The sequence below is a fragment of the Lygodium microphyllum genome, chromosome 22 (assembly GCF_053477565.2).
Source record: "Lygodium microphyllum isolate KBCC chromosome 22, Lygodium_microphyllum_v1.1.10, whole genome shotgun sequence".
Taxonomy (NCBI): Eukaryota; Viridiplantae; Streptophyta; class Polypodiopsida; order Schizaeales; family Lygodiaceae; genus Lygodium; species Lygodium microphyllum.
The window spans coordinates 53042370-53059981 of record NC_141156.1 but is presented as its reverse complement, the minus strand read 5'-3'; the positions used below and the strand labels follow the sequence as shown (position 1 = coordinate 53059981).

At 40.0% G+C, this 17612-nt stretch overlaps 1 protein-coding gene across 1 annotated transcript; it reads left to right on the top strand.

Moving 5' to 3' along the window:
* Positions 1–10139: 10139 nt before the first annotated feature.
* LOC148017155 (pentatricopeptide repeat-containing protein At5g27110-like) lies at positions 10140–14330 on the top strand. The gene is made up of 2 exons (XM_087662968.1): positions 10140–10204; positions 10380–14330. Exon 2 carries the CDS (start codon positions 10536–10538, stop codon positions 13032–13034), a length of 2499 nt encoding a protein of 832 aa, XP_087519094.1. The 5' UTR covers positions 10140–10204; positions 10380–10535; the 3' UTR covers positions 13035–14330.
* Positions 14331–17612: the final 3282 nt, after the last annotated feature.

Below are 17612 nucleotides of genomic sequence, written 5' to 3'. Positions count from 1 at the left end.
TAATGTAACACTGTTTGTGGCTACCTATGGACTATGGAAAATAGTCCTAGACTCAGGTAAATCAGTCCACAAATCAATTCCAATGATAAACCACCAATGCCGAGCATTAAGGGGGTGTTCTCAAGTGCCAAATGAAATGTTTTCAAGCTACCAATGAGTGCCAAGGGAGGGATGATGTGAAAAACAATTTTTTTCAGGTCTTCAAGTTGGCCCAAAAACAGATCTGATGTTGCTAGGTATGATGTTGGTCCATGTGGCATTAATGGGGTGGAAGAGGGGCTCAACTAAGGCTTAAAGAAGGCCTACACAAAGCCTTGTCAAGCCTAATCAGGCAGGAGCCAAGATATGAAATGGGGGAGCTCCAATGGTTGCCCTTCCTACTGTACCCTGAAAACTGAAATAAACACTCAAAAGAATGCTTCAATACCTCTAACGGAATGCCCTAAGGGTGCCCAAATGGGGCGAAAGTTGGGGAGTGATTGGAAGCTCGAAGGAGTCAGATATGGCTGCTAAGAGTGAGAACCAATGGTGTAGGGATTCAAGTGAATGCTGAAGGAGTCACAAACCAAGCTTGAATGCTCAAGCAACCATGCTCTAATACCAGTTGAAAGGTAAGAAGGATCAAAGCTTGCACGGGAGAGCAAGAGTGAGAGAGAGAGAGAGAGAGAGAGAGAGAGAGAGAGAGAGAGAGAGAGAGAGAGAGAGAGAGAGAGAGAGAGAGAGAGAGAGAGAGAGAGAGAGAGTCACAATGTGGGACATCCAACAGTCACAATGTGTGACCGGCCTTCCCTTTATTCATCTATCACTAAAAGAATAACGAATAAAGTGATGGTGATAGGGGCCCATCACTTGCAGTGTGTAGGCGCAGGTATTGTCAGTGTAGTAATACATGGGCAGCTAGGCGGATACACCTTTACCCCCAACAATTTACAATAGGAATTTGCTACTGTCTACTAGGCACAATCTATTGTCCAATAGGCATATCTTCCCTAAACAACCCTTTTGACCCCCTTTGTCTTTTCGGGCTACTTATGCATGTGTTCTTCATGAAAGATTACATCATTGCTGCCTACTATTTTCCTTTTCTCTAGATTCCATAACCTGTACCCCATTTCCCCCTTGTCACCATATCCTAGGAAAATGCATTTATAGGACTTTGGCTGAAGTTTGTTGCATTCCTCCTTACAGACATGCACAAAGGCCTCGCAACCAAACACTCTCAGATGAGAATATGAAGGTGGCTTGCCCGACCACTCTTCCTGAGGGACTCTCCCCCCCAAAGACCTATTTTGAATGATTAATCAAGTGAACGATTATCATAATAGCCTTTGCCCAAAAATCATAGGGTAATGTAGCATGAGACAGCATAGTACAGACCTTATCCTAAATGGTCTGATTCATATGCTTCACAACATTTTGGGGTGGATTATGAGGGGTAGTGAGCTGCCTCTTTATCCCTTTGTTGTCACAAAATTCTTGAAAGGCTTTGGACATGTATTTCCCACCATTATGAGAGGGAAGACACTTAAGTGTCTTACCAGTCATGCTCTCAACCAATGCGAGGAGTTTCTTAAATTTGTCAAGAACCTTAGTCTTACTATCAATATGGTTTCCATGTAGCATCATCGACAAAGGTGACAAAGTATTTCTTTCCCCCTAGAGATAACCCTGGTATTTTACATATATTTGAATTTACTAATTGTAAAGGAAAATATTTCAATGAAAGAGACTTTTTATGTGAAGTCTGTGGATGTTTACAATAAACACAAAGATCACAGTACTCAAAATCAGCATATCGAAGACAAGGCAAATAACCCAAACAAGTAAGTACTTTCATTCCAGTCAGACTCTTGTGTCCCAACCGGCCATGCCACAAGGAAACACTTGGTTGTTTGGTCATCACGGCAACAATATGGTCACGTACACTAGATACATGTAGCAGATACAAGTATCACTCTTTGAGCCTCTGGCAATAACCTTAGATCCCTTATTGATCTTCCATTTCCCATCATCAAAGGTGGTATGAAAACCATCATCATCTAGCTGCCTAGTACTACTAATCAAGCTCTTCTTAAGCTGGGGTACATGCCATATATTTTGAAGAGTAAAGATAGATCCATATTGAAACCGGAGCTGCACACTGCTAATGCCTGCAATGCCACATGCATAGTTGTCCCCCAAGTGAACAATGCCATGTCTATCCCCAGTGTAGTCTAAGAACCACTCATGATGAGGAGTGACATGAAATGAGGCACCTGAATCCAAGATCTAGGTATGCATGTCATCATCTGTATCTACTAGCAAGGCATGTGTACTAAGGCAAGAAGAGACAAGGAGTGTATCATGACCATTGTCGCTCTCATGGTTGACTACATTCACTTCTTTAATCTTGACACTGGTCTTCTTAGCTAGTTGATTGTCCTTCTTCTCATCCTTTCTATCATCAGTCTTCTTACTCTTTCCTTTCTTTTTCTTCCACTTAAAGCATTTCCACTTAAAGTGTCATTTCTTGCCACAATGGTGGCACTCCACATCTTTCCCATGAGATTTACTATGCTTTACGATTTTCCCCTTTGCTGAGACCTGCCTCTAGTATGCAAAGCACTAGATGACTTGTTAGATGCATTGTTTTGCCGATTCATCTCTTCCATAAGCAGACAACTCTCCACATCAGAGTACAACAGCATAGCATTCGAGTTGCTCATGGCTGTCCTGAAAGTATCCTAGCTTTTAGGTAGAGTACATAATAGAAAAGTAGCCTTGAAATCATCATTGATATTGAACTTTAAGGCAACAAGCTGGCTAAAAATGGAATTAAACTCACTGAGGTGTATAGATATGGTTGTTCCCTCTTTCATGCATAAATCCATCAATTTATTTATCCAATAGACTTTACTTGCAGCATTCTTCTGAGCATGCAATTCCTCTAGTCACTTCCAAATGGCATAGGTAGAATAGAGCCCTTCTATGTTGAACAACAAAGCGTTGGAAACTGAAAGCTCAATGGTCGAATGAGCCAGCTCATTCATCTCATCCCAATCCTCTTGCTCTATGCCCAGTAGTCATGCTCCTTTCAACTTGATATACTTCACCTATTGCTTTTGCACCAAGTCATTGTAACACTGCTTTTGCCAAATTGTAAAGTTATGTGCCTCTTCAAGCTTCTTGATGTGCATAAGATGACTACTATCACTATTGGTAGCCATAATTGCAGATCAAATGACAAGAAGACAAGACAAATCTGTCAAAAAACAAGTGACCAAGAAGAGATGCAAATTGACTTAACAATATCTACTGTTCACTATAAACAACACCAAAATGCCTACATAGATTGATCTATTTCAGTCTAAAAATGAGGCATAAAGCATGTGCACCCAATGTCCAAGCATATGTCAACAATATCAGTACCAAATCAGTACACATATGGACCACAGTGGAACTGTCCAATTGTCCAAAATACCCACTCTGTTATGGTACTTGCAAGTTGTAATTTTCCAGCAAAGACAACATATCCCAAGCTCAAAGCATCCCCAAAATTATTCCCAGGTATATGACATCCAAGATAAGCATCTAGACATCACTTTGAGTACTCGAGATAATGCCTGCAACCAATAGACATATCACTCGTTGACAAAATTGCATTCAACCCTTGCTATTACATTAGTGGATTCACTGTCAAAATGACCAATGATAGTGCCAAAGTCAACTCCTCCAAATAAGTACCAAATGGTAGGCATAACATCCCATTACAAGTAAGCATCCATTTGGGCATGTATTAGCATCAAACAACCAATGTTATTCAAGCATATGCATGAACTCTCAATGCTGCCCTGTAAATTGTTATGAACAGTCCAAGAAACTGAGTAAAACACTCCCAATGCCAATGCCAAAAGCTCAAATCAAATAACAAGCTCAAGTGTGAGCTCTCAAATATCCAATGATGGTCCTGGAGTTGCCGATGATGAAAGAGATGATCAAGATAGTGGAATGATTTACTTGCTACAGCCAAGTTCTGTATACACTATCCTCAGAAAATAGCATCTCTATTTTCAATTTTAGACATATCTGCACTCCAAATCAGCTCATAACCTCTTCTACAAAGTCGCAAAGATGAAAGCGATCATTTTCATAAAAAAAGGTTTTTGAATCCAAGTTTTCTAGCTCAAATTATGAGCAAAATAGTGACATGTGGTCAATCTATCCAAAATACAGACTCACGCTGTTGACATGATGGCGTCTGGCTGGTTTGGAGGGCTAGGAGGCTACAATGACTCAATGCTAATGTGGGGAGGGGGGATCCCAAATGACCCTTCCAAGCTCCTTCTTAAAGCTCAAAGGCAATGGTAATGCTTATGCTTCACAAGAAGCAAAGAGATATGGCTGTCCTGTTTCCAACTTGAAGTGCTCTTCCAAAAGAGCTCAAGACACACTCAATAATGCCCCAACTCTGCCCTGATGAGGTTCAGAGGTGCCCTGATAGATGCCAAAGAAAATGAGATCAAGAAAAACCTCAATGAAGAGCAGCCATGGCTGCCACAGCTGTGAGCTTTCAAGTTGACTGCTACTCCCCTACTACGCAAGCTCCTACTCTTGAATCTTGAGCTCTAATACCAAATTGAAGTGCATGAATCGAAGAGAGAACAGAGCTTCAATGGTGGATGCTATGTAGGAGAGAGAGAGAGAGAGCGAGAGAGAGAGAGAGAGAATGACATGGTGTGTGGGTACAATAGTGTACCTCTTTTGGTTTTCTAGATAGGTATATAGTACATAGAGTACAATGCTAGGCGGGCAAGCCTAGTGGCCAAATACGTTGTCCTTTATTCCTAACAATCCAAGGAATATTCCAAGGAATATTTCCTTTACCATTGGACTGGGGATGCTGCCCTTGGACCCTTGTCAAGGGGGCCACTGGTCCCCCCCTAGTTAGGGGCTTCTTCTGTGGCCCTCAGACCCCAACATAGGGGTCCCTAATAACTCCCACACCCCACAATTCGATGCATTATGCCTCTAGTTGCTACCAACATAACTACTATATCTAACCCAAAGGCTAGATTCACAAAGGTCACTTTTTTACCATCCGATCACATAGACCTCACTTGATATACAAGTGAAGACCGAGCCAATGTCCATGCTCACACATGGCTTCTCCTCATAATAGGGGCCTTAATTCCTACTAGGTCTCATCTCTTTTATTTATAATATGATACTTATTCCAATCTTCCTCATTGTTGAACCCTCTTGGTACCCACGAACCTATCATAGCTTGAACTTCCTCACTCAACCCGCTTTGAACCCTCTTCGCACCCATGAACCTATCCTCACATACACTCGGTTAAGAGAAGACAATTATGATGCATTGGTGTATATAAGATGTAACACTTAATACAATATGTGTATGACACGTGCTCAAACAAAGTGTTATATCTATGCTAAATTGTTTAAAAAGATGTAAGATTTATAGAATCCATGTTATGTAGAGACATGTGATGCTTTGTGCCATTCAATTTCACAAATTGCAAAGGTTCCTTTTTCCTTGCATAGTGTTGTAAAAAAGTATTTATTAGATGTATTACATGTGTAATTCATTACAAAGAATTTTGTATCAATTGGTTAGATGGCAGAGGAAGGAATGTAAATTAGATTTAATACAAAGGGATGTTTTATGGAAGAGTTTAATAATAAGTACATGTTGGTTGCAAAAGAAAGTACAGTTGGTCATATGTTTACTTTATATGTTAGAGTTCTTGTTATAAATGATGCTATGAATACTAAAGACAAAGATGTAATTGCAAACATTGAAATATGGCAAAAATGTAAATTTGGGCATGTAAATGTATACAATCTCATATTAATGTAGTATAAAGACTCGGGGGGTTCACTATATATATCCCCTCTATATCACATGCATTCAATGCATATTTGTAAATACTCTTATCTGTGAATTTTTCTTGAATAAAACGTATTTTTTAATTCAATCTATAAATAATCTCTCTATAAAATATCCTTAAATAATCCCTTATTTTGAATCCACGTGATGCACATGTATATTCATGAGTGACCCCTTAGATTCTAAAGAGTTGGTTACAAGTTTAGAGTTACAAAATTTTATAAGGTTTGTGAGGCATATCAATTTGGGAAGCAAGCAAGACAACCTTTCTCACATGATAGAGATGTAAGCAAAAATGTACTTGATGTTGTGCATACGAATGTTTGGGGGCCAACGTAATATATATATCTTGATAGCATCAAGTATTTTGTTATGTTTATTAATGATTGTTTTAGAAAGTTATGAGTTTATTTCATGAAGGAAAAAAGTGAAGCGTTTGAGTACTTCAAAACTTTCAAAGTCATTGTTGAAATAGAAACAAGCTTTAAAGTTAAGTGTTGCAAGTCAAATGGAGGGGAGACAATATCTCTCTGATGAGTATAGTGATTTTCTGAGTCTCATGGAATAAAGCGATAGTTTATATATAGATATATCCCACCAAAAAAATGGGGTTGTGGAAAGCAAAAGCAAGCATATCACAAAAGCTGCACGAGTATGGACAATTGAAAAGAATATGCAAAAGTATTTTGTGTCTAAGGACATGCATGCTTTTATCTATATTATGAATATGACTCTCATAACTACAATTCATGGTATGACCCTTGAAGAATGTTCTATATAAAGCCTAATGTATCACACTTAAAATCTTTGATTACACTGTGCATATTCACGTGCCTAAGAAGACCATAAGGACCTCACAAAGAAGACTAGAGCACAAGATAATGAAGAACAAGTCAAAGATGAAGAGCATGAAGACCAAGAAGGAGTCCAAGAAGATCAAAGATATCTAGAAGATCAAGAAAAGTAAAGGATGCCAAAGAAGCATGAAGAAGATAAAGAAAATTCCATTGCTGACAACAAAGAAATTTTCCCATAGTGGATCTTTATTTCCTGCAGTGGATCTTGTTTTCCCATAGTGGATCTTTATTTCCCGTAGTGGATCTTGTTTCCCATAGTGGATGTAAAAGTCCTTACCAAAGATGTAAAGTTTCAAGCTTTAACTTGACTAGGCTGCCAAAGAGCTAGTCTCCCAAGCCATGTCATCATGTAGAGGGGGCAAAAGCCAGCAAGGGTAGAGACTTATCATTTAAGGGGGCGTGTTGAGAATAGAAAATGATGCTTTCCCATAGAGGCTAGATGTATGCCTTGAAGAAGCTAGAAGATAGACAAATTATGTATGCTCTATGAAGAGATGTTCAGAATCCCATATGCACAGTGAGGAGAGTGGTACTATTCGAAAGCTATAAAAGCATGTACTTGGTTGACACTCATAACAAGGTAATGAAACTATCAGTTTGAGTCATTGTCAGTGTCATTGTCCATCTTACACAAGAATGCGTTTATGAGTCCAAGCTAATGTGTCTTGGATCCTAATTCACTTGCGTAACAATTAGTCTATTTAAGTCTATGTCATCATGAGTTGTATATTCATCTTCCATCCTCCATAGCTTCTACCGTGCAAGCAAAGTAAAGAGTGACAAAGCAAGAAAAATGAAGGACAAGATGTTGTATGATCTCCGAAGAAAATCCAATGGAATGTCAAGCCATAAGTCAAAGACATATGAAATCCCAAAAGCTATGTATCCCAAGATTTATGAAATAGTTCAACAAGTTATGTCAAGTCACAGCAATGTACCCATCTCAAACTCAATGAGAAAGAAGACCACAAGGACCTCACAAAGAAGGCTAGAGCACAAGATAATGAAGAACAAGTCAAAGATGAAGAGCATGAAGACCAAGAAGGAGTCCAAGAAGATCAATGATATCCAGAAGATCAAGAAAAGCAAAGGATGCCAAAGAAGCATGAAGAAGATAAAGAAAATTCCGCTACTGACAACAAAGAAATTTTCCCATAGTGGATCTTTATTTCCTGTAGTGGATCTTGTTTTCCCATAGTGGATCGTTATTTCCCGTAGTGGATCTTGTTTCCCATAGTGGATGTAAAAGTCCTTACCAAAGCTATAAAATTTCAAGCTTTAACTTGACTAGGATGCCAAAGAGCTAGTCTCCTAGGCCATGTCATCATGTAGAGGGAGCAAAAGCCAGCAAGGGTAGAGACTTATCATTTAAGGGGGCGTGTTGAGAATAGAAAATGATGCTTTCCCATAGAGGCTAGATGTATGCCTTGAAGAAGCTAGAAGATAGACAAATTATGTATGCTCTACGAAGAGATGTTCAGAATCCCATATGCACAGTGAGGAGAGTGGTACTATCCAAAAGCTATAAAAGCATGTACTTGGTTGACACTCATAACAAGGTAATGGAACTATCAATTTGAGTCATTGTCAGTGTCATTGTCCATCTTACACAAGAATGTGTTTATGAGTCCAAGCTAATCTGTCTTGGATCCTAATTTACTTGTGTAACAGCTAGTCTATTTAAGTCTATGTCATCATGAGTTGTATATTCATCTTCCATCCTCCATAGCTTCTACCATGCAAGCAAAGTAAAGAGTGACAAAGCAAGAAAAATGAAGGACAAGATGTTGTATGATCTCCGAAGAAAATCCAATGTAATGTCAAGCCATAAGTCAAAGCCACATGAAATCCCAAAAGCTATGTATCCCAAGATTTATGAAATAGTTCAACAAGTCATGTCAAGTCACAGCAATGTACCCATCTCAAACTCAATGAGAAAGAAGACCATAAGGACCTCACAAAAAAGACTAGAGCACAAGATAATGAAGAACAAGTCAAAGTTGAAGAGCATGAAGACCAAGAAGGAGTCCAAGAAGATCAAAGATACCTAGAAGATGACCCAAAGCAGAGATTCACTATTGCACTCAAGGGCTCAATCTATACAAACTCACTAAATCACATGCATTCATGGCCTATTTTGAAAATCCCACATCTATAAAAAATTTCATGAATATAATTGATCATTTTCTTTATAAATTTGTAATTTTTAAAAATAGTATTCTTTTGTAAATTTTGAAAATTAAAATATGCTTCTATTGAACTCTTGAGAGAGGTAGAACTCGAGCCCATCCCTCACATTTGCATTTGCATACACATAATTGATACATGCACTCTTGTTTTTCAAGATTTGTTAAACACTTGAGCTAGATTTTACATTTTGTCAAAGAGAAGTATAAAGTACACAAAACATCAAGAGTGTTTTCCAACTCCTACTTGACATTGGAATTGTTGTTTTTAGTAGCCAATATTTTTTGAAGCTAACTTTTTCTTTTTCTTTTTTGTTCACCTTTTTCATAGTTTCTTTTTGTCATGTCCACGTTCACCATATCTTGCTCCCCATGATAACATTATCTCCCACCCCCCTCATCTTTGGTGTATGAGTGCCAATCCCTTGGCATTTTGTATTGGAGGAAGTGCCTATAGAATGTGTAATGAGGAGATATAATTCTAGGACTAGGAGCCTTGATGGTTGTTGGTGTTGGAGGATAGTTGTAGCCAAAGTGGAGGAGCTAAGTTTATTAGTATTCCTTTTATGTTACATGGGCTGGACGGTTAATTAAAGTATACATAGATTGGATTTGAGTAAGTAATTTGCAGTTGATGAGGAGGAATTAAGTGGACTATAGTAAAGAGATTTTTATAAAAGATGTTGCCACAACTACTTGGATGGTATATTGAGTTCAAATTACCTTTTGGATGAGGAAAACTGGGATATAGGAAAGGATTGGTTGAAAGGTAAGACATGGTGAAGAGCTTATTGAGGATAGGGTTGAAGAATTGAAGTCTCTCAATGGCATGGATTACCTTATAATTAAAAACCCCATGTGCAACCACTCCCTATATATAAGTGCTAGCTTTTGAGTGCGTAGGACATACACTACTGGTTTGAGAGGATGTGTCTATACGTGTATCTTTTGTTGTCAGAGTCTCTCTCTTGAATGCACAAGGGTTCAAACCGTGGAACTGTGGGATCAATCTTAAAGGTATCTTAGGATTGTTCCTACTAGTTAAAAAACACACACGCAACGCGCGCACACACACTCTCTATGTCTCTATCTCGTTGATGAACTTGTGTGCAAGTTGAGGGACTATGAATAGACTGTAGTTTACTCATGTATGATGCCACTCCTAGTGAACTTAAGTGAACTGGGATTCATGTTGGTCTATAAACCAAGAACGCACCCCAATTGCTACTGCACAATTGTCCAATGTTAAATACACATGAGACAACTCCTAAATGGTATTAACCGTGACTCTTGCTCTTATATGGGATGCTGTCATGTTTTGCCTTTGTTTTCGAACTGCACAAGAGTATTTAATCATCGAGCAGCACCCTTCCTATAGTGTCTGCAGCATGGATTTCGTTACACTTCACCATCCCCTTCAATTTTCCCTGAATCTCATTGTTGTCGCAGCTCTGGCAGATGTCTGGTGCAGGCTCGCAGCCATGTTGGCCTCCTGCTTTGTGAAAAAGATGAGATCTCATATGAGACACTGCAGGGGTTCCTCGGACGATGGCAGACATCTTCTTATGGAGTATCCCATCATGGATTTCGGCCATACATGAGTAAATGTCCTCACAGCAGTCCATCTACCTTCTTTTGCAAGGATGCATTCAAAGAAAGGACTTTGCAGCCTGTAGACATGTGCATTGCCTAATGATCAGTGGCGGGCTCGACTCACTGCCTCTCCTCGGGGACGCCCTTATTCGCCTCTTCGCGTCCTGTGGAAGCCTACTTGAAGCTAGCCTGATCTTTTGCAGGATTGCTGAACCAACTGTTTATACATGGCATGCCATCATTTCTGCATATGTTGCGCATGATCAAAATGCCCACGCACTTCAATTTTATGGAGAAATGCAACAAGATGGCATACAACCGAACAAATACATCTTCCCATGCCTTTTGAAAGCATGTGGCAATGCAGGGTTTTCGCAACAGAGCAGGCTGTTGCATGACGCAATAATCAGAAATGGGTTGGAGATGGACATGGTCGTTGGGAGTTCTCTGATTGACATTTATGCCAAGTTTGGGAGCCTACAGGAGGCACGGTACTTGTTTGATAACTTGCCGAACCATGATATTGTATCATGGGGTGCAATGATGGCAGGATATGCTCAGCATGGAGATGGCCTGCCAGCTCTTCAACTTTTTGAGACTATGCACTCGAAAGGTTTGAAGCCAACAAAGATCACATTTCTAAGCATTTTAAAAGCATGTGGGAGCGTAGGAGCCCTCTTGTGCGGGCAGCTCCTACACGATCAAATCATTAGAGACGGTGTGGAGTCTGATGCAGCCATTGGGAATGCTCTGATTGACATGTATGCAAAATTTGGAACCTTTGAGGAAGCCTGTAAGGCTTTTGAAAAGATGCCAACCCCAGATATACTGACATATGGAGCATTGATAAATGGGTATGTGCAACACAGACAAGGTGAGCCTGCCTTGGAACTCTATCAACAAATGCTACAGAGGGGCATAAATCCTAATGAAGTTCTTTACATGTCTGTTTTAAAGGCATGTATCAGTGCAAGATCCTTAGAGCACTGCAAGGTCATTCATGAACGCATTACTAGGTTTGGATTGGAATTTGATGTTGTTATTGGGAATACCCTCATCGATGCATATGCCAAATGTGGCAGCCTTCAGGAAGCACGTAAGGTGTTTGATGCACTGCCAAGGCGCGACGCTGTTTCTTGGGGTGCTATGAGTTCAGGTTACATGCAGTGTGGTCAAGGTCATGCAGTGCTTGGACTTTATGATAAAATGCTGCAGGAGAGAATAATACCTGACAAAGCTTTCTATCTATCTGTACTAAAAGCTTGTGGCAGTATACAGTCTATAACAAGAGGTAAGATGGTACATGAGCATATCATGAGCAATAATGTGAAACTAGATGAAGTTGTTGGAAGCACACTCATTGATATGTATGCCATGTGTGGCAACTTAGACGAGGCTGAGAAGGTGTTTACCTCATTGCCTCACCAAGATGTTATCTCCTGGAGTGCAATGATTTCGGGACATATTCAGCATGGGTCTTATGTGGGTGCTTTCAAGTGTTTCGAAAAAATGGAAGAGAGTGGCATTCAGCCAGACAAGGTTACATTCTTATCCATTTTAAAAGCATGCAGCAGCATTGCCTCCTTAAGTCAAGGCAAGCTTATACATGATAAAATAAGAAACTCTGGTTTAGGATCAGATTTGATGATCAATAGTACTCTCATTGACATGTATATCAAATGTGGGAGCTTGACGGAAGCATGCAAAGTATTTGAAAGTTTGCCACACCTTGACATTGTATCATGGGGTGCAATGATTGCAGGCTATGCACAAGAAGGTAAGTATAATATGGCCACAAAATGTTTAGAAGAAATGCAGAGACAAGGCCTGATGCCTCATGGCAAGATTTATGCCAGTATACTCTCGGCCTGCAGCCATTCTGGCCATGTGACAGAAGGTTATACTTACTTTAAATCTATGGCAAATGATTATGGCATCACACCAAACATTGAGCATTTCAACTGCATGGTTGACCTACTGGGCCGTGCTGGATGGTTAAGAGAGGCCAAACGTTTGTTGCAGACCATGCCTATGCCATCAGATATTGTTGGATGGACAACTTTGCTTACTGCTTGTAAGATGTATGGGAATAAGCCGCTTGGAAGGGAATGTTTTGACCGTATTATGCAGTTGGATCCAAATGTCTCTTTTGGGCACACATTGATGTCTGATATTTGTGCAGATGCTGAATTGTGGGATGATATACATGAAATACAGGAGGTAAGAAGACATTTTTCTGCATGGAAAAAACCCGGTACAGCATGGATTGAGCTTGAAAAAGCTCTTCATGAGTTTACTGTAGGAGATGAAAGCCATCCTCTAAGTATTATTGTGTCTGACAATCTCAATAGTTTAGCAGGGAACTTAAGATGCCAAGGATATGTGCCACAATTGGGCCATATACTTATTCAAAGTGAGGAAGATTGCCTATCTGAAGATTCACAAAGATCGACTGTATCCAGTCTTGAGCTGCTTACAGGACAAATATGTGAAGGTATGGGTGTGCCCTGACATCACACAGTTTGAAGAGCCATTGCATATCTGCTGTGCATATGCTTTTCTTGACAAGGATACAGCAGGTAAAGCATTAAAAATTTTGGGGTGGCAAATCAACATGACATGGAGCAAATTCAACATGATGATAGTCAACTGTAACTGTGAAATAATTTTGCTGCAAAGAGTTCTTGAGCTACTGTCATATTTGTAGCTCTTCTTGTAATGGTTATTTGGCTGCCTTTCCACAGTTTTCAGCAAGACATCTGGCTGTGGCATTCAAGAGAGTGCAAAATTTAGAGAGTGAGATGGGAAGCATGCTCAGCAGCTAAACATTTTCACATATGCTTTCATGTCTAGCTCATTTGCAGTGCTGGGGTGAATTCACTTTGTTTTGTTCATCAATGCTTATGAAGCTTAATGATGAATTGCAATGCAGGCTACCCATACTGTTCACATTATAGGTCAAGCAGAGAGCTGAAACCCAACTATTTTGGCCAACAATGTTCATACAGAACCTGTTACTTATGTAGGCAAGTATGGCCCATGCAAATTGTTCATAAAGAACCTATGGTACACATAGGTAGATGTGGGCCATGCAGATTGGATGCTGGGCAGTTCAGAGCTACCTGTGTTGCTATAGCCTATCTAGAGATGGCTGGCCTGTAACACAGCACCTATGATAGCTCTCCAAGAATTGCTAGAGTATACTTGAAACTGAAGTTGAATTGAATTTTGCATCTGCAAGACCCCTCAGTTCCACAGGGTCACACACATGCAATGAGAATTATTTCTTCATAATTCCATTTTTTGACCATCCATACACGGGGGTTTTCTCCGAACTTCCATTTTTTGATACACATACAATGAGAATTAGTCCTGTATCCTTCTCCATCTCTTCAACCAATGTACTACTATCCTGTGATGTCTAGTGCCAGTATTGTACCAAACCTGAAAATGATTTCTAATGCTCCATATGTTGAAGCTCAGAGAAGGAGGTGTTTGGATTTCATACCATTCCTACATGTTGGGTATTGGGGCACTCAAGAAATGCATATCGCTCATCCTCTACCTTCTATTGTTGAAAATATGAACAAACTCTTTGTTTGGCATCTTGTGGAACCTTAACTATGCTTGTGATATTAATGGTTTTTATGCTTGTGATATCCATGGTTTTTTCCTTCTGCCATGGTGTCTTGTAGAAGATCTTGTTCCATGGACTAACGTTGGCTTCATTTCATGTCACTAGAGCTCCATCTTTCCTCCACATGTTACCTCCTTTAATCTCTATGTTTGGTTAGGTCCTACAGTTCACCAAAATTTGTGCGCCTGCTTGGTGAGTTGTTTGAACCATCCACCATGGATGTGCTTCAATGTCTCTGGCATATCTGAGGAGGCCATCTAGCCTTCTCACTTAAAAATACCATAAAAACAACTAATACTTAAGTGTCTAGAAAGTTCAATGCTGAACCACTGTTTTATCTCCAATGATGACATATGTTGAATTTAACAAAATAGCTCTACTGCATTCCAAAGTGATATCCACATTGAATGGCTGCTCATATGTTCTGGAAACAGTTACCCTCATCGAGTGTGCTTAACCAAATTTTGAACTTTAAAATGAATAAAGCTATTTTCCAATGTTATTTGGCTTCTTCTCATTGGTTGTGCAGTATTCTGTCTATCCTCTAAAGGCACTAGGAATGACCTCAAGCATGTCCTTATGGCTTCATTCCCTTACCGCCTTAGCATTGTCAGAATGTTCCTTGGTCATCTTTTTCTCTTTACAAGTTTTTAGGACCCCTCCTTACCATCATCATTATCAGCAGTTTCTTCCAAGTTGATATGAAGAAAAAACAGAGCCTGAATTCTCATCCCACAAGATGACATAGTAATATGGGACAGCCATTTTCTAGCTTCTTGTCCGAGTCCCATCCCATCCCCATACCATCCTAATCTGGTTCCCATGTGAGAGCCCCCTTTCATAGTGACAGAATATGGCAATTCCAGTCCCAGTCCCTGTCCCCAAAAGCCATCCCATGTTACTGTGCAAGGTGACATCTGCATTAGTACACAAAGCAGCCTTGACCAAGTAATTATGGTCATCCCAAAGCTTCCCTTCCTGAGGCTGGTGAGAGAGATTTGATGAGGAGAATGTCCTGAATGTATGTTGGCACACCTTTGGATTGGGTGGTTTTCAGGTTCCCCCCAAATACTTTCTTTTCAATCTCTTTTCCAATTGCTCCATTCTTGTAGCACACACCCATCATGTGAGCATCTTCAAGAGGGACCTTTGGAAACTTTAGGAGGTGCCGTACAGATATGATAAGATGGATATTTATCCCCATTGAGTGAGCAAGTATTTTTCCTGCTAGATGTTTATCCAAGAGAAGTGGACTGTCAGGTTACATTTGCGAGGGTAGTCTAGATGACTTGAATGACTAGCATTATAGGGATTGCCATGCCCTGGAACTAATAGACCATTTGCGGTTTTCAACATGATATATGAATTGACTAGCATTATAGGGATTGCCATGCCCTGGAACTAATAGACCATAGGTGGTTTTCAACATCATATATGAATTGGGTCACAAAATATTTTCCATTATACTGGAGATGCTCTAGTGCCTTTGCAGAGATGCAAGAAAAAATGATTGTCACATCATCAACACCATCTTAATGTAAGGTTTTGGGGTCTTCAGCTCGTATAGCTATGTATATGTTATGCCATGGAACATTACGATGATGTCTTATTGTACGTACGGTAGGAACATTGTTTCTAACTTGCCCATTATTGTAAAAACAAATGATTTATTCTAGAAACCCTTATGTTTTTGTTCTTGATCAGCAATGGGTACATATGGTTAAGCAGGAAGATGTACAATTGGTTTAAGTATGAGAGCTTCAAGCACCTATGCATGTTTTTCCTCTCCTACCATGAAGCATAAATGAGAATCAATCAAATTTCTATCAGGATTTGGGTATGGCTCAGTTCTTACTATCTTCCACTTATCTTATAGTTACCACTGGAGTTAGTACTGCTTTAGGTAAGGCTTAGTTCTTACTATCTCCCACTAATCTTATAGTTATCACTGGAGTTAGTACTGCTTGACATGAAGAAACACAGCTTTTGTGTGGTGAACTCAATAGAGGGTGGCCATGGTTCGATCAAAAGGTAACGCTAAACATCTAATTCATTCACGGCTTTTGATATTTTTAGCATGGTGAAGCCGTCTCCATAATTTGCTTTAACATAACAAGTTTGCACACAAACCCCTACAAAAATGGGAAGGTGTTGTACTAACTTGCAATGGATGGGACTCTGCTGGACTCTTATTCTTTCTAGAGTTCCCTTCCTCCTCGATAATTTTAGGCTCTCTCTCACAGGGTTGGGTCGTACCTCCGAACTATCTATGCCCCTCCACTCAATCTCTATGGATGAAAGAAAACACTAGGCTCCTCAAAGGTTGTCGTAGACTCAGCAGTCTTACCTTTCTCACTGTAGTCTCTTTGCCGAATGGAAGCTTGATGGTCTGAGAGTTTGAGGTATGCTCCCTCAGGATTTCAAGACATCGATCTACATCCTATCCATACACCTTCAATGCCACCAAGAGTAGAGAAAAAAGAGGAGAAGAAGATTTTCCTCCTGGGTCGGTCCCACACACACACACACACACTCTCTCTCTCTCTCTCATTCCACAATGGCCGCCTCAAGCCTTCACGTGGTATGTAGAAGAGGAAAAGAAGAAAGAGTCGTGAGGAAGGCTTCTCCCTCTGAGTTCCTCTGTCTCTATCACACACACTGCCTCTCTCTCTCTCTCAAGATTTGCTACGATAGAACCCACAAGGAAGAAGCTTCTCCCTCTGAGTTCCTCTGTCTCTATGATCACACACACTGCCTCTCTCTCTCTCTCTCTCTCTCTCTCTCTCTCTCTCTCAAGATTTGCTACGATAGAACCCACAAAGAAGAAGATGGAAGCATTCATTTACTGCATGACATGCATGGGGTTTCCTGGGTTGGTAGCCTCTCTTGTGTTGTAGTCAATTCATAGGATTTGAGATTTGTGGCACGGACTTTGTGCATGATGGATGGACTACTTGCCTCCAAATCTACACGACTTTGGATTTTTGGCGCATACACGAATATGACTACAATATAATATAATTTGTACCCAGCTTGGATCTCACTTTTTACCAAAACGCCTCATCCCACCATATGATAAACTCTAGTTCACAAAACAAAGATATCTAGCATGTGGATTCCTTGGTACCTTGGATTTTCTAATACTTCCACCAAAAAATAGTTGCCATAACTTTGGTACTTCTTCAACTTCCAACTATATTATTTCTCCATTTCTCCACATTGGTGAGTCTCTCTTTGCTTGTTGACTCCTTTGATCTTTGGATTGGATCGCTGTTATTAGTCCTTAACACGTTGGTCTAAGGTAGATGAATGCTCCTCCCTTAACGCGTTAGCCTAAGGTAGCAAGTTATCGCAAGTACCAAAGATATTGGCATGCATTGCTCATGAAAAAACAAGGTTTAATGTAAAATGAATTGCGAAAAATTCGAAAATCTTCCAAATTTTAAAAAAAG

Bases quoted from the DNA above. Each gene is read 5' to 3' on its own strand.
- LOC148017155 (XM_087662968.1), top strand. From the start codon at position 10,536: ATGTCCTCACAGCAGTCCATCTACCTTCTTTTGCAAGGATGCATTCAA.